Source organism: Mustela putorius, unplaced genomic scaffold (assembly GCF_011764305.1).
Source record: "Mustela putorius furo isolate JIRA1106 unplaced genomic scaffold, ASM1176430v1.1 tig00003836_pilon_pilon_pilon, whole genome shotgun sequence".
NCBI classification, from domain to species: domain Eukaryota; kingdom Metazoa; phylum Chordata; class Mammalia; order Carnivora; family Mustelidae; genus Mustela; species Mustela putorius.
Window position 1 is genome coordinate 27,924,936 of NW_025421989.1, and position 22,935 is coordinate 27,947,870.

General features: G+C 36.5%; 1 protein-coding gene across 3 annotated transcripts in view; it reads right to left on the reverse strand.

Annotated features, from left to right (window-relative positions):
- The window catches only part of DMD (dystrophin), a 2,119,021-nt gene that overhangs the window by 1,551,713 nt on the left and 544,373 nt on the right, over positions 1–22,935 (reverse strand). For all 3 annotated transcript variants that reach the window (XM_045089435.1, XM_045089434.1, XM_045089436.1), the window contains exons 10-11: positions 6,045–6,233; positions 4,996–5,177 (exon numbers count right to left, since the gene is read on the reverse strand). In XM_045089435.1, the coding sequence (XP_044945370.1) occupies positions 4,996–5,177; positions 6,045–6,233 (371 nt within the window). The remainder of the gene's footprint in view (positions 1–4,995; positions 5,178–6,044; positions 6,234–22,935) is intronic.

Below are 22,935 nucleotides of genomic sequence, written 5' to 3' on the forward strand. Positions count from 1 at the left end.
CCACTCCTTCCCATATGTTCATATGTTTTATTTCTTAAATTCCACATATGAATGAGATCATATGATATTTGTCTTTCTCTGATAGACTTATTTCACTTAGCAGTATATACTCTATCTTCATCCACATAACTACAAATGGCAAGATTTCATTCTTTTACTGGCTGAGTGATATTCTAGTGTGTGTGTGTGTGTGTGTATTACATCTTTATCCATTCATACTGACATTTCTTTTTTTTTATTTTTTCAATTTATTTATTTTCAGAAAAACAGTATTCATTATATTTTCACCACATAAAGCATATTTCTAACTGTTTCAATTGTAAAATTTCAACTTCAAATCTAATTTCAATCACCCTAAACATGTTCCCTCACACCCAGGGAAAGCACCCTCAATCATATCCTTTGGGGAAAAAAACGAATGAGGAATTAGAACAAGATGGAGATAAAGAGTGAAAAACAATCTGAGGGTTTTGAAAGGGCAGGGGGTGGGAGGTTGGGGTACCAGGTGGTGGCTATTAGAGAGGGTGCAGATTGCATGGAGCACTGAGTGTGGTGCAAAAATAATGAATACTGTTATGCTGAAATAAATAAAAAATAAATTTTTAAAAAAGAGTGAAAATACATATTAGGCAAAGTATAACCACAATGGTACAGTTAAATAGCAAGTGGCTAGCCATCTTATTTACAATGGTGATTGTTCTTTGCATTTTATAATTCTTTTGCATTCACAATCTACTTTTTCATACCCTATCTCACCTAGTATCTCTTTGAGGTGTGCCAGGTACACAGCAGAAGTGCTGCTGTTGCATCATTCAGTAACTAAGGATCACAGAGGGGAAGTATGCTACCAGTTCACATAAACAGATGTTTAAGAAAGTAAGACCATATCCATGAGACAAAGTGGAGTAAAGTATAAATAGGAGCATTTTGTTACGTCACTATAGATTGTTTAAATTTCTTGTTTTGTTTGATAATTGTTAATGGTTTGTGGGATAAATAGTATTTCCCAGATGTAACCTGTGTATAGCTAACATCTATGTGCATGAGGCAAGGAATCTATTTATAAGGCAAAAGGATCCTGATTGTTAAAAAGGCAAAAAATGAAACTGAAATAAACAGAACAGGAACAGTCTATAAATTTAACTCTTGGGCTAAGAAAACAGAATATACTCCAATGTTAAAGACCTGGCATCTCTTTTCTGGGTCACTGCACTGACCTTATAATTGTCTTCTCTTCTTCTAGTGTCATTATTGATATTTTTTGCCTGTCTCCCCCCTACTTAAAACATTCTGGTGGGAGGGCACCTGGGTGGCACAGTCGGTTAAGTGCCCAACTCTTCGTTTCAGCTCAGGTCATGATCTCATGGTGGTGGGACTGAGCCCCATGTTGGGCTCTGCACTCAGTACAGAGCCTGCTTGGGAGTCTTTCTCCCTCTGCCTCTGCCACTCCCACTTGTGCTCACTCAAATCAATCAATCAATCAATAATATATCTCTTAAAAAAAAAAAAAAACCTTCTGATGGCTTTTTCTTGCATTTATGCTAGAGCCCAAAGCCGTTATCTCTTACCCTGACGAACACTGCCATGTAAGAGATGACCTTTATCCTTCTTTTAATCCCATTTTATACGTTGGCCATGTAACCTTTCCACATGCATCTCCCCATTCACCTTGACCTTTCACTTCCTCTAACCAGCTAGTTGTTTCTCTTTTAGGGCCTTAGCATTGGCTGTTCCTTCTGCCCGAAATGTTACTCTCCTCACCTACAAATGGTCATTCTTTCTTGTCATTCAAATCCAAATTAAATGGCAACACCCTGGAAATAATATTCTTGGATCACAAAGGCTAATATCAGATAGGAATAAGTTTTCTAAAGAAATTAAAAGGTACTGTGACAGAGAGATGCTTCTTCTTCCTTTCTTCCTCTTGTGTTCTTTTTTATGACAACCTCCCCATAGCTCCAGGAGATCTGCAACTTAATCTCTTATGACTAAATACTATATCCCTAGTGCCTGCAAATGTATCTGATATCTTGAAGCAATCCATTAATGTGTATTAATACTTGCACATATTTATGTGTGTGTGTAGAGTTTCACATATATATAAATATACCTATTTAATATATATATATTAATTAAATATATATACATAAATGAATTGATGTGTATATATATATCAATGCATATATATCAAATATGATTTTATTATTGCTGGCAGATATGTTGGTAGGTAATATATATAATTGTCAAATGTAAATAGTCACAGATTTTAGTTATAAGCTTATCTGTATTCCCAGCTAGTTTTTTTTATTTACTTTTGCTATGAGATTGCAACTTAAGAATTCTAGCACGGAAGGATGCCTGAGTGGCTTTCCCGGTTAAGCAGCTGCCTTCGGCTCAGGTCATGATCCTAAGGTCCTGGATTGAGTTCCACATGGGGCTCCTTGCTCAGTGGGGAGCCTGCTTGTCCCTCTGCCTGTCACTCCTTCTGCTTGTGCTCACTCTCCCTCTGATTAAAAAAATAAATTCTAGCATGGCTTCAGTTATATCTCATATGCCTAAACCTTAATTATCATTCCACTCATCACTAAAGCTAGGCTTAGGCAGAGATGATGGCTTCCGATGGGGTCTAGCCACACTCTGTTTTTGCAAAGGAGATGAAAAAATGTAGACTGATCCATTTTTGTTTACTAGCAATTTGCCATGCCTTCCTACATAGCTTTGGAAACAGCATGTGATGTTCCATATGAAGCTAGTCATCAATATAGTCGTGATAATAGAAAGTGAACAGGTAACAATTTGTAAAAGCATGAAATGATTATTTTTTAAAAATACTGACAACATTTGATTGTCATAATTAGCTCTTTGGTTCCTCCAAAAAAATCTATTAAGAGTCAGGTCCAGCATAGTTTGTGTAATGGCTTATCTCATTTAGAATTTAATAGGTTTTATGCATGAAGACACACAAAGTTAGTGAAAGTGGTATGGAAGAGAGTTACTTTTATAAACTCACAAAAGATTTCTGAATTTGCTTTGGGAAACAATACTTTGTGTATGGTTATTTCAACAAATTGTCCAGAAAAGACTATGTGCAACAAGTGGCTCCCTATTAGTTTCTCATTTTCAAATTTGTGTTTTAGCAAAAACTATGCCAACTAAGAGGATGCCCTTACCTTCCTAATAATCATTCCAAAAGCTTAAACACAAACCAAAGTGTTTAAAACCAAAGTACCCATATCTTCCCTCAAGACAAACTCGTTTTGAATGTCAAGCTTAACTAAGGACTGATGCCGCCATTTTAGCTTTTCCATCCTTCAGCAGGAAGGGGGTGAGGAAATTACATGCACACACACATGTAGACACATATATGCATGTGTGTATGTATGTATATATACATACACATGTGTGTGTGCATGTGTATAAATATGGTTGTGTGTCCTATTGTCCATGTATGTGTATCTATGCTGTCATCTATCATCTAATGGTAGATATCCCTTCAAGATGTTTTTTTTTTTTTTATTTTTTATTAAACTGTTTTTTAAAACATTAAAAACTGGCAATTTTAATTTTAGGTTGAATTCACTTTTCATTGTAACTCAGTCTCAAACTGCAATTCATTAACTAAATGGTACGGACACTTGATGCCATATTGTCAGTCTTATTTAAAAACAGGGATTGAGGAACAACAGCTGTAATTAGCCTGCAGAAGGGAATGGAAAAAGAGAAGGTAGGAAGGAGATTTCAGTGGTTTCCCTGTGGGATTTTAAAGACAAGCAAATTTTGTCTGAAGTTGCTTTGTTTAAGTTGCACAGCTTAGTAAAAATAGAAGCTATAACCTGAAGAAGTTTGGGATGTGACCACAAGTAGGAGGTTCTGTATCTTATAATTTATGATGATATGTGGGTGTAATGAATCAGTCGACCCTTGGGCATGGGTACAGGGCTGATTTGCGCATTCTAATACAGCTGGTCTAAACTCTCACTTCCAGGGTTTGCTGCCATCATAAAAATGATCACAGCAGGGAAAATGTCAGGATGTATAGACTAGTATCTCCTGATTCAGAATACCAATATTTGTGAAAATTCTATCCTATATAGGCTTTATTTTTTCTTTCAAAAGACATGAGTTTAAAAATGTGTTTTCCCCCTTGTATTGTCACGTTATAATTTAGTACCGAAATAGCAATCTTCCCAGCATATCTAATGAGTTTCTTTGGTCCTATTTTAAAGCTTTTAATCTTCATAAATAATAGCTAAGTAAACTTAAGGCACTTGGACAATTCCTTTAGCTTAATGTATTCAAATCCACGGTTGGCACTTCATTTCTTTTCATTTAAAAATAAATCTATCTTGTCTCGATAGGCTCTACATGAATACACACACCTAACAATATAAATCAAAGCAACACATCCAGAATGATGAGATCTACTTGTTACCTTCAGAAGAAACACACCATTTCCAGAAATGTCTCAAAAATTCTTTTTTGATAAAGCCAATATATATTCTTAAGATAATTCACAACCATACAGTAGTTGCATAAGGATTTCTGAACACGGATGAGAAACCATTTTTTTCAAGAGGATTTCCTTAAACATATGAGAAACTATTTAATATTTTGAGAGCTTTTCCTTCAGAAGAGAAGTATCCTATCAACTGTACCTAATAGGTGATTTTATGTGCATGGCTTCCCGTTTATACTTCCATGCCTTCCAGAGTCACATTTTAAATTTTGGAGAAATGTTATCTATGACACCAGTTTTGGCAAGTTTTAAAGCAGAGTTCTGTAGATAATGGTCTTTCTACCCAACATTTCCACATTAATTACAAAAGTGAAAAAGAAAATGAAATGGACACAAAAATCCAACCAAAACATTCCTTAAAAAAAGAGCTATATGCCTGAGAAGCCAACTGAGAATCCCTACTGAAATGAGAAACTGCATCTAAATAATAGTAAAATTCCAAAACTTGCTATTTTTAGGAATTAAAAACACAGACTTACTTGCTTTGTTTTTCCATGCTAGCTACCCTGAGGCATTCCCATCTTGAATTTAGGAGATTCATTTGTTCTTGTACTTCGCTTTCTTCATCTTCTGATAATTTCCCTGTTCCAATCAGTTGACTTCCCAGTTGTAGAACATTACCAACCCGTCCCTGATGGGATGTTAAATCCATCATGAACCCCTGACAGGGAAAGAAGGTGACAAAAGTTGATACTTTAGATCAATCCTTACAGTTTTGAATGTTATTTTTTTTTGCAATTTTAAGTTTGTAGCCCATTTAAATTATATTCTCAGTAAAAGGATTTCATTTTTTTAATTTAACAAAACCCAATACTGTTTTTTTAAAGATTTTATTTATTTGACAGAGAGAGAAAACAAGCAGGCAGAGTGGCAGGCAAAGGGAGGAGAAGCAGGCTGCCCGCTGAACAAGGAGCCTTATGTGGGACTCTATCCCAGGACCCTGGGATCATGACTTGAGCCGAAGGCAGCCGCTTAGCTCACTGAGTCACCCAGGTGCTCCCCAATACTGTTTTTAATATGAATTAAGTGCAATTATTAACTTAGGTCAACTTCTGCAGAGAAGCAGAAGTGATTTACTAAGTCAAATCTCCTGGGGAGACCCACAAAAGAGCCCAAGTAGCAGAAAACAGGATAGGAAAGGGGCGGAAAGCAAATGAGTATGTCATTTCAGGAAAAGTCTCCCATCATGTGTAGTACGGCCTGGCCTGATACCACACGGGTACTCTGGAGTGTAAGTTATATCTTAGCACTGCCTTGACCCAAGAAAAGTGAGCTAGGCTCTCGTATACCTGGCATAAGTCACTGGCAAAAATCAGATCTCAGCAACTTCAAGTGTCATTCTTCAAGGCAGAACTTCAAAAGCTGGCTGATGGAATCCCATGCCCATAAATACTTATTTGTTTTCATCTCAAAATAAAAACCGAATTACCAAAACACAAGGATTTCATAGAGTAATTGAGATAACAAGAGAGACTTGCCATTATGACAAGTCATGAGCTTTGTTTCATAAATCAATATTTTGCTTTACCTCATGAGTATGAAACTGTTCTTTCACTTCTTCTACATCATTAGAAATCTCTCCTTGGGCTTGCAATGTGTCCTCAGCTGAAAGAAGCCATGAGAGTACTTCTTCTAAAGCTGTTTGGTAACTGTCCAGGTTTACTTCAGCCTCCATTAATGAACGGCCAAATGACTTGTCTTCAGGAGCTTCCAAATGCTGAACAATAAAAAAAATTGGGTGTTATACAATTAGTATCTCTGCAGACTGTTCTAATACATTATACAATCAAGCAAATGAAATATTTAAAATGCTAGAAATGTCCACTTGCATTATCAGAGACATGAACAGCAGGCACATATAAGAGCCAGTCTGCATTTTAACGTCTCACAAATACATACCCCAATTCTTTAATGGCAGTTGAAATCTACTTCAAATTAATATTTTATTAAAGCTTTTCTGGATTATTATAAGGAATGAATTAATACATCATCTCTTCATGTTATATTTTAAACACTACTAATTTTCATCCATATGTAACTCTCCTCACTTCATATTTTCATTCCCTTACATATGCACATTATTGGCATTATGGTATTATTACAGATTTTTGTGATGGCATTAAAGGAAACATGTCTTCCCAAGAGATGGGAATGAAATACTTCTGAAGATCTAAAGAGCAGCAAAGTAATCAGTATGAAAATCAGTGGAAAAAGAAGGTAAAATTTAAAGAGAAATGCCTCATTCACACATCTGAAATTTCTAACAGTCTGATGACTTCTATAAATTAAGCTTCTATTTCCAAAAGACCATGGTTTCAGTAGCAAGACACCATCTTAGGAGAAGTAAAATATGAAGTATTTGCTTCCATGTTTCATTAGAAACCATGAAGCTGAGAACAACAGAGACAAAGTGGCCATGATTCTAAAGAGAAGATCCAGGCTACCTCTGAAGGCACTGCTAATAGGAGACTGGTTTTCCATTCCCACCACCCTCAGTCCACTACCTAGCTCAAAGGTGTAGAAGAAGCAGGGAGACTGATGGAGAAAACTAATGAGAAAAGATTCCTGTGGACTAAGTAGAGCACTATGGACATTTGTACCTTCTCCCCTCAAGCCAAGTAATGGATACTTTGGAAGAATCACCTGGAGAGGGTAGGGTAGTTTCCAGGATGGAATACTGACCTCTAAACCTGGCTGTATGTCAGAAGGGATTCCCAAACTATGGAAGCAGTACTACCAAGTGACAGGAGAGAACTTTAATATTAGGGAAATTGTCAATGGTCAGAATTTTAGCAAGTAGTAAAATATGCATGAATTTTTCTTTGGGTTAAATACACTCATGGTAAGTGGCTGGGCTTCAAAAACCCTAAGGAAGACTGCACTCGAGAGGGTTTTCTGTGAAATAAGAGACAGAGACAAACTGATGATACAGTTAAGCAGAGCAAAGATATTGGAGAAATATTCAGAGAGGAATCTTCTGTACACCCCCAAAGAGAGCAAGCAAACACTGGACCTTAACAAACAGCGTTCTGCAAAGGAAACAAAATACAGGGTTGAAGAACCAGAAGCTACTTGGAAGACTGCATGATCGTGCCTAGGAAAAGATCCATCCTTTAGATGGCTTTCCTCTGACATGTCTGCTTTGAATTTCTAGTCCCTCCCAACACTGGGTCTTATCCCACTGAGCTGTCAGCACCAACCTAACTGTGCTCTTCTGATAAATGCTCCAACTTGAAAGCTTTATTATTATAAATTTCTTCTACTATTAAGTAAGGACTTAATAAGATTAAAAGACAGACGGCAGCATGTGGTGTAATATTTTCATCAAGTGATGTACTCTTCATTTGTTTGTAGAGAACAGGCAGAAATATGTCATCCTAAGTCAAAATCACCCAACTCTACTATCTTGCACAGAACATAAGTACCCTGAGAGAGCTATCCCCATAGGCCCACCTCAAGGTCAAGGCAAATTTCTGAAGGTCTTAGGAATCTGAACAGATTCCATGATGTATTTCTTCTCTCCACCCCTAAGTACTATTAATAATAAATAGCAAAGTCAGCATTAAGAGGAGAAAAGTCACAAAAAGGTAGCCTGGGACATGTATATAACAGGACCAGCTTCATGGTTATGCAATCTGAGAAGCTGTGTGGTAATGGTGACCCAAGGCTCAGAAGGACACCTTACTTGTTTTATCTGCTTCTTGACATTGCCACCTTAAAATCCTTAATAAGTTTATCTCTGAATGTGGGTAATATAAGTGAAGATCAATAAGGTGACAAAGTGTGCACGTGTGCAGAGGAAGTAAGTACACTATGTGTGTTCACCCCTATTTGCATATAGTGTTGCTGATGTTCCATGGGCAGAGAATGCTGGTAGACACATGACATATGGGGATCAAGCAACACTAGAGGCGAGTGCAAGGTAAGCATGTCTACGAATGAGTGAGGGTACTAACAACACTGGGAACTTGTGCTTTCTGTGTGAACCAGAACTTGCCTCCAATGTAGAAAGAAGACAGTTCCAAGAAAACACGTACAACCAAAGAGCCCTTCGATATCCTTCCTTATATGTTTCTTTCCCGTATTAGCCAACTATTTAGACTAAAATTCACGACAGAGAAAGAAAGGTAAAGGGCAACCTATGGTTTCTTGTCCTTTTGATCCTCCCTCATCTGAATGCTGAAAGTAGACAATATTAGTAGGATGTGCACCCGTCAAGAAGTGAATAAAAACAGCTAAGTTAGTTGTGCAGCATTTCCACATTAAGAATGAAATACATAGGCACATATAAGCTACGAAATACAAATTGTGTAGTGCTGGTGATTCTGCATGAGTTACATGGTCTTATATTTGCATTTACAACTGCAATTGCACAATATAACAATGAGCAGTAAAACTCGTGCTAATACTTTAAACTTTTAATTTTCTTTATTCAGTTTGAAGCTAAACAGCAAATAAAAAACACAAGGGCAAGTCAAGAAAGAAAGACCATGGAATAAAGGAAACAGCTTTATATTTTAATTTTAACAGCTCTTTCCTTCCTGCTTTTTGAACGAGGGGTTCTATATTTCATTTTTCACTGTACCGCACATCATGCAGCCAGCCCTGTGAGTACGTTAAAAAAAAAAAAAGTGCAATTCAATCCTGAATATTTTGACTCCTCTGGGTTACAGGTGAGAGGAAATAGGTGTTTTATTACTATGCACAGTAGAATGTGGGTGTAAAACCCAGGGGCTGGGAGGCAGTCAATGTTTGAATCTTGACTCTGTCCTGAGGTCTTGTTAACTTGGGATTGTTACTTAGCCCCATCATTAGCCTTAGTTTTTTTCTATGCAGAACAGGAGCAATTACACTTTCCTAAAAAGAATGTGGTAAAAATTGGAGAAGAGTATATAAAGTGTTTAGCAGAATGTCTGACCTTGTGCAAAAACCCAATAAAGTGCATGATAACTGTAATTATTTTGGGATTCTTATATTCATAAGAACCATTATGAAACACAACCTGCTCCAATATTACCTCCTTAAGTCACTGGTCGGACTGGAAAAATCAGAAAATTAGTATAGGAAAAAAAGTGATCCAACAAACTTCTATGAGTAAACATCAAATAAATCAAACCTTTCTGAAACTTGAACATCAACCTAACTTCTACATAAAAGTTCTAAAAATCATTAATGATTTTGATTTCAAACTATCTTCTTTGAAATGATCAACTGTCAACAACACTATGGCTCAAGTAACACGACACTACATTTTCCCAATGTATGATTTGGATTAGAAAAGTAAACATTCCCATCAACAGATAAGTGGATAAAGAAGATGTGGCATATATACACAATGGAATATCACTCGGGCATAAAAGAGAAGGAAATCTTGCCACTTGTGACAACACGGGTGGACCTAGAGGGTATTATGCTAAGTGAAATAAGTCAAACAGAGAAAGACAAATACTGTATGACTTCACTTATATGTGGAGTCTAAAAAACAAAACAGAAACAGACTGATAAATACAGAAAACAAACTGGTGGTGGTCAGTGGGGAGGGGATGAGGGTGAAATAGGTGAAGAGGACAAAGAGGTCCAAACTTGCAGTTATAAAATGCATAAGTCACAGGGATGTAAAGTACAGTATAGGGAATACAGTCAGTAATATAACACTGGTGACAGATGGTAACTAGACTTATTATGGTGATCATTTCATAATCTATATAAATGTCAAATCACCAGTTGTATACCTGAAACTAGTATAATATTGTATGCCAACCACACTTCGATAGAAATAAAATAAATAAAATAAACACTTCATGATTTACTGATATTTACAGAGGCTTGAAATTTTAGAGACAATTTTAAAAGTCAAATCTTTATAGTCAAGGACATGATATCTAGTACTCATAAATTCTGAATCTAGAAGTTTTGTTTGAGGATGTTCATAAAACAAAAACTTTGCAGAGACAGCCTTATTAAAGCTAAATTCAAACATGAATAGGCTGTGTAAAATAACACAAATAACTCAATTAATCATTATTTACATCCATAAATTCAATTCTACATATATACATGATTATTGTCAAAATTGTCAGCTGTACAAAAAAAAGAAAGAAGTAATTCTTTCTTTGTCTAGACCACTATTTTTCAAATTTGTTAGTCATGATCTATCAGTGATTCATGAAATCATTTTAGTGGGGCATGTTAAGGAATATTTAATGGGTCATGACCAGGAATATTCTATTTAAAATTAAAAACAAATATGTCTATGTCATTTACATTAAGGATTAATATTGTTTTGTGAGTTTTTATTTCAGATATACATATCTATGTGTTGATATATATGTTCTAGATCAAGATGAAAATATCATTTTCTCTAGTTCATGAAACAAAATTGGAAACAGTTCAAGAATTTCAGCATAGGAAAACCCATGACAGAAGAAATGTACTTGAATTTCACCTTTGCACATTTTCAGTAGAACCCATGGAACAAAACACATTCTTTATAAATCCACCTTTAACAGTGGTGGTTCCCAAGCTCCTTGAGAACTTTCCAGGTGTAATCCAAAATTGATCCCTATATGTGGAGGGCTGGGATGGACCAAATAAAGATGTAGGCCACTCCAGGTTAATAGATGGCAAGTTTAATAAGCAAGGGAACTAACATACAATTCTTGTTTATACAGAGACCCTAACAATGTTCAGTCATATATACTGTCCCGATGGGCTCAACATTAAATCACTTTCTCAAGGGTGCATCCTTGGAGCGGCTCTAGAAGTGGGGAAGGCAAGTGGAATACACATTCCAAGGTCAGGGGAGGATGTGAGGGGACAAAGGGCCTCCAACTGCCATGGTCCAGCTCAGGGGTCAACAGGCAGTCATGTCCTCTCAATGACCTCCCCCAACAAAGAGAGAACTTAGAGATACATAGAGAGGCTAACACTTTTGGTTTCAGCTCCTCAAAATACATATTCGTTGCCAAAGTATTTCATATTTCACCTAACCTTGTGGCTAGTTCATATATATAATGGCATCAAAGAAAATTTTCGAGGAAACTTGATCTTTGCTTTTCATAGACCATCTATGCATAAGGAAGAGGTACCAATCATTTTATGAAGGAAGATGCCAATATCATCAACTGGAACTATTTCCCCCCACCAAAGCTTCAATCTTATTTTAATTTCTGTCTTTATCACAGTAGTTTATGTTTCTCTGCAGTACATTGGGCAAATAATGATTCAGATGAGAGGCATAACAATGGATGGATGAAACAATTCTGGTTGTTTTCAACATTAAGAACATTAAATTTATTCAACATTACCCACAGACTTCAGAGGCTTAATGATTGCATTTTGACGTGAAGACTTAGCAGATTTTGTCACCTATGTTCCTTGAAGATGGTGAAGATGGTGCTATTGCATAAAGGTGGAAGAGTAGAGAGGAGAAAATGAAGTAATGAGAGAAGACAAATGAATCTATGTGAATCCTCCAATGTCTAGGACAAATGTCTGGAAACTGATTTCCAGTGACAGAAACTGCTATAATAAAATATAGAGCAACAGCCTTGTCACTACTCCATGCATAACTTTTTTTTAAACCCAGTTTACTATTTGTCTGATCTTGGGTAAGTAAGTTATTTAACCTCTAGGCATCTCAGGTTCCCCATCTGTAAAACGAAGAAAATAAAAATATACCTCCATAGGACTGTTAAAAAGATTATATGACATGATGCATATAAAATGCTAAGCACATTCTAGTTTCCAAGAAATGTTCCACAATGCTTGTATTTGGGGACCAATGTTCATTGAAATGGCAAATGCCTTTTATGAGGAAACACAGTTGAATGAGTTATGTGTATTTTTAGAAGCATGATTTTGGCAATTCAAACTGAGATAAGTCATCAAATGGCTACATATAGGTAGTGAAACCAGCAATCCAGCAAACCACAAAGCTCTTAGAAAAATAGCTGGGACGTTTCCAGAGGGCACAATCTATTACTGAGTAGTTTTATATTTCTGTTGAAACCGATCTATTTTGGCAACTTCCCCAAATGCAACTTTAAAGTGTGAAAGGATTTTTAACCTGGATAAAAACAGTTTTATTGTTCTTGAATGTATAAACACTTCAAGAACATTTGAAAATTTTATCTCATAGCCCCTTTAAATGTGTCATACCTTTTTACAGAGTCGATTCAATGCATGGATGGTGAATTTTTTGGTGCAGTCTATAATCTTTTTATTCTTCAGTGAAAGATTATTTAAAAGCTAAAGGATTACAGAGGGATAGCCAAGTGGTTCTTTTACTAAATAACAGGAGAATAGTTCACAGGAACCAGGATTAGTATGTGGAAAAATTCTCATGACATTTCTACTGTGTTTCCCCAGAGATATAACATGTAAACCAGAGTATTATTTAAAGTATAAAAAAATGACTACAGAAGTGATTTATGTGAAATTAATCCATCATGCAACACTGTAAATGACATTCAATCTAATCACACCATTAAATAGGTGATTTTTAATACTGCTTATGTCTAAAATTCAGTTCCACGTTAAGCCCTAATGAGGATTTAGAAAAAAAAAATATGGTCTGCTGTTAAGGCGATATTAAAATAACAATCACAACAACAACAACATCTATAAAATCAATAACAACAGCTGTTATTATTTATTGGGTACTTAGTGTCAGTCAATTTGCTAGGCACTTAGTGTGCACTATATCATTTTTTTTACCACATCAAATCAGCACAACAGATCATAGCAGGATGAGGAAGTGGGAGCAGAAAAATTAAAGAATATGCCAAGGCTCACACTGTTCATTTGCTCATCTGTGATTTCAAACTAACTTGATTGGATTACAAACACCTATCTTTACCATAATTTGATACATCTCTATAAATAAAGAAAACAAGTTCAAAATCTATGAAAGAGGGAGATGGAAGGGGATGGGATCACTGGGCGACAGGCACTAAGAAGGGCACTTGATGTAATGAGCACTGGTGTGATATGCAACTGATCAATCACTGAACTCTATCTCTGAAACTAATAATACACTCTATGTTAAAGAATTGAATTTAAATAAATTAAATTAAAAAATAAAGAATCTATGAAACAGTATCTCCATAAAATATCTTAGTAAGACATCTTAAAAGTAAAATAATATATATATATTGATAATTTATCTGTAATTCTGTGTAGTGATAGGTGTTAAATAAACTACTGTTGCCATTTTACAATATTGTGAATCATTATGTTGTATGCAGGTGGTGTACACTTAAAACTAATATGATGTTATACTATAATTACATCTCAATAAAAACAAACAAATATATAATAAAATTATTAGGGTAAGATATAGCTCAGGTTCACTAAAAAATGTTATTGAACTAATATTCTAACTCTCTAACTCAAATCTCCTTAGTCACTTGGGAAGGATTTCACTTTCTTTTTTTTTTTTTTTTTTTGCTTTTATTTATTTTACAGAAAGAGACACAGCGAGAGAGGGAACACAAGGAGTGAGAAAGGGAGAAGGAGAAGCAGGCTTCCCGCTGAGCAGGGAGCCTGAGGCAGGGCTTGATCCCAGGACCCTGGGATCATGATCTGAGCTGAAGGTAGATACTTAACCGACTAAGCCACCCAGGTGCCCCAAGGCTTTCAATTTCCAATGGCAACTGTATTACAAGTTTTCTTATGCCAAGGACATAAGATGAGTCCATTTAAAGAAAGCTAAAAGGAAAAGTTGATAAGAGATAGTCAAAGCCATTCTATTCAGCTTATAGTTCAGTTAATAAATTTTGCCTTGAAAAATTATCTATGCATTTTTTTTCTTTTCTTCACTTCCACAATTTCAGAGTCAATGGTTTGAAACCACTAAAAAAACAATACCTGGGTCCCATAATGTTAGTGAGTCAGGAATCAAATGTAGAGTTTAGAATAATGCTTGTAAGACAAAGAATGATATCATACAGATCACACCGAAGAAGGGAACAACAAAAGGCAGAAATGTGATATAGCCCAGGTGATGGTGCAGACTCCCTTATAAGATAGAAGAAGACAAGCAAAAAGTAAAGTAATATCAATATTTTCTAAAGGAAGACATGTGCCAAACCCACCGTTTGAACCCTGAACCTTCTACAATTCCTATCCCTTGACTTTCATTTTTAAGATCAGCTAAGCTGATTTTCTTCACTATTACAGAATGTCTCGCAGAAGTGTTATATTGTGCTTAGCATGCTCTGCTGTGTGTGTGGGGTGTGTGTGTGTGTGTGTGTATATATATATATATATCTGTTATAAATATATATATGTTTCAATGTATATATATAATTACAAAACACATTATGACCTATATATGTGTAATATATACATATATTACATACACACACACACATATATATATATAATGAAAACTATTAACCAAATACACTGACACTTAAATGGTACCCCCCAAAATTTATAGTTTGCTTGAACACATATAATGGTAAGCTATGAAAGAAAATTGGTTGTTATGTATTTTTGTTTTATTTCATAAATAATCATTTATAGTATTCTTAACTATTTAACAAGTATATACGTAACTAAATGTAAAGTTATCACATTAGACAATCCCCAAATCTACAAACTTATCTACACTTATACTGTCCTAACCTCTTTGTTTAATATTTTAATGGAGAATCTTATTCTTCCTATTATATAATCCAAGGATTTTTAAACCTTAAAATTTTTCTGTAAAGGGGCCAGATAATGAGTATCTTCAGTACTGAATCCCACTGCAATCCAGTTGCACCTACTGAGCTCTATCATTGTAGACTGTAGCACAAAAGCAATTGTAGATAATATATAAGTGAATGAGCTTGGGGTTGTTCCAATAAAACTTTATTTGTTTAAAAAAAAAAAAACAGGTGGCAGACTGATTTTGACCCCCAGGCTGCACTCTGCCATCTCCTATCATCTATTTGCTTCCCATACTAAATCTCATGCCTTTTCATGGAATCAAGAACCTCATTCCATTTCACAGAATCATTTCTTTTCACAGAATCTGGAACTTGATTATCTCTTTTCTGGCCAAGCTCTCTGCCTCAAACTGATCCTAGCAGGCTGCTTTCACACTCTACTGCATGTCCAAGCTAGTGTCTTCTAACAAAATTTCAATGCCTTCCCTGGCTCCATCCCTGCCCTGTATGTAGCAATGTCTCAAAGGCATCATGGTACAGAAAACCAGTGCCTGCCCTCAGGGAACTTCAAGTCAGCCTCACTTTGAAGTAAGATAAACCTGAGTTCAAATTCCTGGGGCTCTGGAATTTTTAAGTAGTGTGTGTTTGACAAAGCAGTTTAACCTCAGATTCCTGGTACACACCTGCAAAGAGATATGACAGTATTAACATAGAGTATTGTAAGGCTCAAAGATAGTATACACAGACTTTTTATTAACATTCAGCATCACCCCTTCCCATTCAACCTTTATAAAATTGCTTCCATTGTGTTATTGTTCTTAGTGCAACACAGAACAGATAAGGAAGAAGTAATAGCAACAAAAGGAAGGTTGTCTAAATGTGAGAGGTGAAACCATAAAACTCCTAGAAGAAAACAAAGGCAGTAAGTAACCTCTTTTAAGTAAGCAACACTTTTCTAGATAGGTCTCCCTAGGCAAGGGAAACAAGCAAACAAACAAACAAAACTATTGGGATGACACCAAAACAAAAAGCTTTTGCGCAGTGAAGGATATCATCAACAAAGGGTAACAGGGTTTTGAGGAGGGCACATGCTGTGATGAGCTCTAGGTGTTATACTTGACTAGTGAATAGCTGAACACTGCATTAAGGGCTAATTATGTACTATACAGTGTCTAACTGAACATAAAATTTATTAAAAAATAAACTGTGTTCTGCATTTGGTTTTTCTCAAAACAAAAACAAAACCAAAAACAAGTCAACCTACTGAACAGGAGAACATATCTGCAAATGTTATACCCGACAAGGGGTTGATATCCAAACTATATAAAAACCCTATACAACTCAACACCAAAACAACAAACAATCTAATTTAAAAAGGGACAGAGGATCTAAAGAGATATTTTCCAAAAAAGACATATAGGTGGCCAACACACACATGAAAGGATACTCAACATCCCTCATCATCAGGGCAATGCAAATTGCAACCACAATGAGATAATACCTCACACTGGTCAGAATGGCTAGAATTAAAAAGAAAAAAAAAAGTGTTGTCAAGGACGTGGAGGAAAAGAAATGCTTGGGCACTGTTGGTGGGAATGTAAATTGGTGCAAACACTATGAAAAACACTATGGATGGTCCTTGACAAATTAAAAATAGAAATATCATATGATGCAGTAATTCCCCTACTAGGTATTTACCCAAGAAAATAAGACTAATTCAAAAAGAACAGATTGATGAACATTTTTGCATGTGTCTGATAGCCATTTGTAGGTCTTGATTGGAGAAGTGTCTGTTTATATCTTCTGCCCATTTTTTGATATGTTTACCTGTTTCATGTGTGTTGAGATTGAGGAGTTCATTATAGATCCTGGATATTAACCTTTTGTCTGTATTGTCATTTGCAAATATCTTCTCCCATTCCGTGGGTTGCCTCTTTGTTTTTTTTGACTATTTCCTTTGCTGTGCAGAAGCTTTTGATTTATTTTATTTTATTTTATTTTATTTTATTTTTGATTTTGATGAAGTCCCCAAAGTTTATTTTCGCTTTTGTTTCCTTTGCCTTTGGAGACATATCTTGAAAGAAGTTGCTGTGGCTGATATCGAAGAGATTACTGCCTATGTTCTTCTCTCTAGGATTCTGATGGATTCCTGTCTCACGTTGAGGTCTTTTATCCATTTTGAGTTTATCTTTGTGTATGGTGTAAGAGAATGGTCGAGTTTCATTCTTCTTCATATAGCTGTCCAGTTTTCCCAGCACCATTTATTGAAGAGACTGTCTTTTTTACACTGCATATTTTTTCCTGTTTTGTTGAAGATTAATTGACCATAGAGTTGAGGGTCCATATCTGGGCTCTCTACTCTGTTCCACTGGTCCATGAAAAAATGTTCATCATCATTAGCCCTCAGGGAGATTCAAATTAAAACCACATTGAGATATCACCTTACACCAGTTAGAATGGCCAAAATTAACAAAACAGGAAACAACATGTGTTGGAGAGGATGTGAAGAAAGGGGAACCCTCTTACACTGTTGGTGGGAATGCAAGTTGTTGCAGTCTCTTTGGAGAACAGTGTGGAGATTCCTCAAGAAATTAAAAATAGAGCTTCCCTATGACCCTGCAATTGCACTCCTGGGTATTTACCCCAAGGATACAGATGTCGTGAAAAAAAAGGGCCATCTGTACCCCAATGTTTATAGCAGCAATGGCCACGGTCGCCAAACTATGGAAAGAACCAAGATGCCCTTCAACAGACGAATGGATAAGGAAGATGTGGTCCATATACACAATGGAGTATTATGCCTCCATCAGAAAGGATGAATACCCAACTTTTGTATGTATCCATGCAACATGGATGGGACTGGAAGAGATTATGCTGAGTGAAATAAGTCAAGCAGAGAGAGTCAATTACCATATGGTTTCACTTATTTGTGGAGCATAACAAATATCATGGAGGACAAGGGGTGTTAGAGAGGAGAAGGGAGTTGGGGTAAATTGGAAGGGGAGGTGAATCATGAGAGACTATGGACTCTGAAGAACAATCTGAGGGTTTTGAAGTGGCGGGGGTGGGAGGTTGGGCTACAAGGTGGTGGGTATTATAGAGGGCACGGATTGCATGGAGCACTGGGTGTGGTGAAAAAATAATGAATACTGTTTTTCTGAAAATCAATAAATTGGAAAAAAAAAAAGAACAACAAATTGGTGGTTGCCAGAGGGGAGAGGCCTGGGGGAATGGGTAACATGGGTGAAGGGGATTGCAAGATACAGGCTTCCAGTTTTAGAACAAGGAAGTCATGGGATGAAAGGTACAGCGCAGAGAGTACAAGTCAAATGTATCATAATAGCATTATATGGCGAAAAATGGTAGCTACACCCATGGTGACCAAAGCATAATGTATAGAGTTGTTAAATCACTCTGTTGTACATCTGAAACTAATGTAACATTGTGTGTCAACTATACTTCAGTTAAAAAGAGAGGGGGTTTGATTTTATATAGATTTATTTAGGTTATAAAAAATATTCAACTGAACTAACACAGTTTTGCTAAATAGGTCATTTTCCCTCAGACACCATGGTTATTTCCACTACCTTCAGGTGCACCAGCTTCTTGAATTATTCCATCACCTTTCAGATGTATCAATAAATTCTTTTTTTTATTTCCTTTTTTCTTCTTTATTTGTTTTACAAGCTTTTGTCTCCTTTCCTTGTTTCTGAAAGGGTGAAAAACCCTCATAGTAAGCTCCATGAATATACCCTTGTTTATTCTGTTCATTATCCTGGGTCTGACATATAGTAGAACACAAAAGATTTTTGTTGAATAAAATAATGAATCTCTTAGCACCTGCCAGGTAACAATTTCCCATCTTACTTTGTATTAATATTAGGTCATTTTTTTTCCTGAGGGAATTAGATCAGAGTTACTGCATCTTTCCATGTCACAGCAGAGAGAAGAAAGGGCACACCAGGTTTATAGCACCTGCTGCCTTAGTAGTGTACTATTTGTCTCCCTATTGTCTTCAGGGAAAGATCCTTTGTTTAAGGCTTTTAAAGTCTGGCATTTGCAAGGAAGATGCTAATGGTGTCAAGCCCTGGGAAAAATCCGGGTAAATTTCATTAACAGGTGCAAATTCTGCTGTCTGCCTCAAGGCAAACAACAAAGACCAGCAGTCTTCCACCCAGTTGGTGCAGGTGGACTAGAAGGTGCATGCAGAGAGTCAGCTGAACGCAACGGGCAGTTCTTCAATTTTCTCATTGGCTCCTAAACAGGAGTGAGCATGCTTCAAGGTTTATACTTCAGGGTCCTGTTGCCAATTAAAGCTTTTAATCTAAGGTGCAGAGAACTGAGAAGTATGCATATGGGCTCACGGCAAGTGACAGAAATAAAAAGTGTGGAAACTTCTGACAAGGTTTTATCCCTTGTTGTACTAACATTTCTTCTCGTATCTTGAAGTAAAAGCCTCAAAGTCAGGGTGGGCTAACAGCCTATGAGGAATCACTTCTGATGCTTGAAACACACTTAAAAAAAGGATTTAAGGGTATTATGCATATATTATAAAATGAGGCAATGGAAAATTGATCAGGAAAGCAAGGTTGTGAGGTTGACACAGAAAACACAACTCATAAAGTCTTGTGTGTAGTTCTTTTTTTTTTTTTAACTTTTCTTATTATTTAAGCAATGTCCTGTTTTTCCTTCAGCAATTTGGTTGAAAGCTGTCCAGCGAGCAATATCCTTTACAATAGACTTCACGGTCACTCTTCTTTTTTATTCCTGGTAGCATCACCCTGAAACACTGGGTTTCTACCAGGAGATATTTTGCCCTCTTGGGAATATTTGACAATATATGGAGACAGTTCTGATGGTTGCTCCTGAAGTGGAGGGTGCTACTGACGGCTAGGGCATTTAGTGGGTCGAGATGAGGAACTTGGCTAAGCATTCTACAGTGTATTGCTTGGCAGCAGCTCAGGTATGGTAGTCACCACTCACACCTCCCCTCCACCAACAAAACACAATTGGGCCCCAAATGTCACCAGTGATGAGAGGCCAGGCCCTGAAACAACACAAGAACTACATTAATCACATCTTCTCCAATTTGATTCCCTCTTCCCTTTTGGTTACTTCAACCCAACTTGGGAACAGTTGCAACATTTACAGTGAATATGTGATTCTTGTATGCAATCAACCAGTGATGTTACTTTTAATATAAAACCCCAAACTCATACCCTATCATGTAAGGGACTCAGATATTTCCTTCCATTCTCTGTCTCAGGGTTCTGGACACCTATAAATCACACATTTGGCATGTTTCACCTTCTTACTTGTCTTTATCTACTACAAACATTAAAAAAAAACACTTCCCAAAAATATTTATTTATTTATTTATTGGCTATCAAACCATTTTTTTATTATATTCAGTTAGCCAGCATATAGTACATGATTAGTTTTTTAAATTGTATTCTCTGTCAAGTCCTAATCCAAATATCTGCTCCTAAGAACTTCCTGATCCCTTACAATCATGCTTTCCAATTTTAAAAATTGTTCATCTTTATCAAAGTAGTATTTATGAGTGCATATTCTACTTTTTTAAAAAAAGATTTTATTTATTTATTTGACAGACAGAGATCACAGGTAGGCAGAGAGACAGGCAGAGAGAGAGAGAGGAAGGGAAGCAGGCTCCCTGCTGAGCAGAGAGAGACGGATGTGGGGCTCTATCCCAGGACCCTGGGAACATGACCTGAGCCAAAAGCAGACACTTTAACCCACTGAGCCATCCAGGCGCCCCCATATTCCACTTTTTTAATCACTTTGTGTTCAAAACCAATTTTGAGGACTGATTCAACTTAGCTGCCCTACTCACTTTTCACCCAATCCTTCAGGTATTATTAAAAATCTGGGGTGCCTGGGTGGCTCAGTTGGCTAAGCATCTACCTTCAGCTCAGGTCATGATCCTGGGGTCCTAGGATCAAATCCTGCATCAGGCTCCCTGCTCGGTGGGGAGCCTGCTTCTCCCTCTGCCTCTCTCTCTCTCTTTCTCTCTCATGAATTAAAAAAAAAAAAATCGTTAAAAAAATCTGGGTACAAAAACTTAATCTTTTGTCATCAAAGTCAGAATTTCTTCAATATCAAATGAAGACATTTTTACATTTATAATATGGATTCAAAACCTCAGGGAAACATTTTATTAATAATATTCTTAAAAAAATTAAATGTCTTCAAGTTTCTATAGGTACCTGTGAAAGCTTTTATAAGGACAAACTTATGATGATAATATTGCCAAATGCCCTCTTTTAAAATGCTCTCTCCATAGCATGAATTTCTTACAAAATGCAGTTTCTTTCTTAATCACTGTGAGTACAGAACTTTGCCTTGAAAGGAGAGATCAAGTGTTTTTCCTGCTTTTGGAGATGTCTGTGAAATAACAGTCCTCAGAGCCACTTGCCAACATGGAAATGTTCAGCATATTTGGAACACTTGTCTTTTTGAGAAAGAAAACACATAACTTTTTTCAACTGTTTTGCCATAAGATAACTGGAACACTTCTGTGTGGTAAAAAATAATTTCTAGGACACTTCCATTTCACTGTAAAATATTGTAAGTATTCTACTACTTAAGATAACACCATCTATAAACCCACATAACTGTTCACATGCATGGCAATGCATCCACAAGACTGATGGTGCTAATAGCTAGGGGAGGGCCCCACTACCAACCTATCCTATTTAAGATCTCTGACTTGCCACTGAGGATATCAAGTGCCATATATTATAGTAAATCATCCGAAAACCTGTATATTATACATTAATAATTTTTTCTTTTAAATAACATTTTTTCATTTTTTAACTTTATTTTAATTTTTCAGTGTTCCAAGATTCATTGTTTATGCATCACACCCAGTGCTCCATGCAATACATGCCCTCCTTAATATCCACCACTAAGCTTACCCAGCCCTCCACTCTCCTCCCCTCCAAAACCTCAGTTTGCTTCTCAGGGTCCACAATCTCACATGGTTCGTCTCCCCCTCTGATTTCCCCCAACTCCCTTCTCTCCTTCTCCCAATGTCCTCCATGTTATTCCTTATGCTCCACAAGTAAGTGAAACTGTATGATAATTGACTCTCTCTGCTTGACTTATTTCACTCAGAATGGATAAAAGACCTCAACGTGAGGTAGGAATCTGTCAAAATCCTAGAGGAGAACATAGGCAGCAACCTCTTCGACTTCTGCCACAGCAACTTCTTTCAAGACATGTCTCCAAAGGCAAAGGAAACAAAAGTGAAAATGAACTTTTGGGACTTCATCAAGATCAAAAGCGTCTGCACAACGAAGGAAACAGTCAACAAAACAAAGAGGCAACCCACGGAATGGGAAAAGATATTCACAAATGACAATATAGAAAAAGGGCTGATATCCAAGGTCTATAAAGAACTTCCTCAAACTCAACACACACAAAACAGATAATCACGTCAAAAAATGGGCAGAAGACATGATCAGGTACTTCTCCAAAGAAGACATATAGATGGCTAACAGACACATGAAAAAATGTTCATCATCACTAGCCCTCAAGGAGATTCAAATCAAAACCACACTGAGATACGAGATACCACCTTACACAATCAGAATGACCAAAATCAACAAGACCGTTAACAACAAGTGTTAGAGAGGATGTGAAGAAAGGGGAACCCTCTTACACTGTTGGTGGGAATGCAAGTTGGTGCATCCACTTTGGAAAACAGTGTGGAGATTCCTTAAGAAATTAAAAATAGAG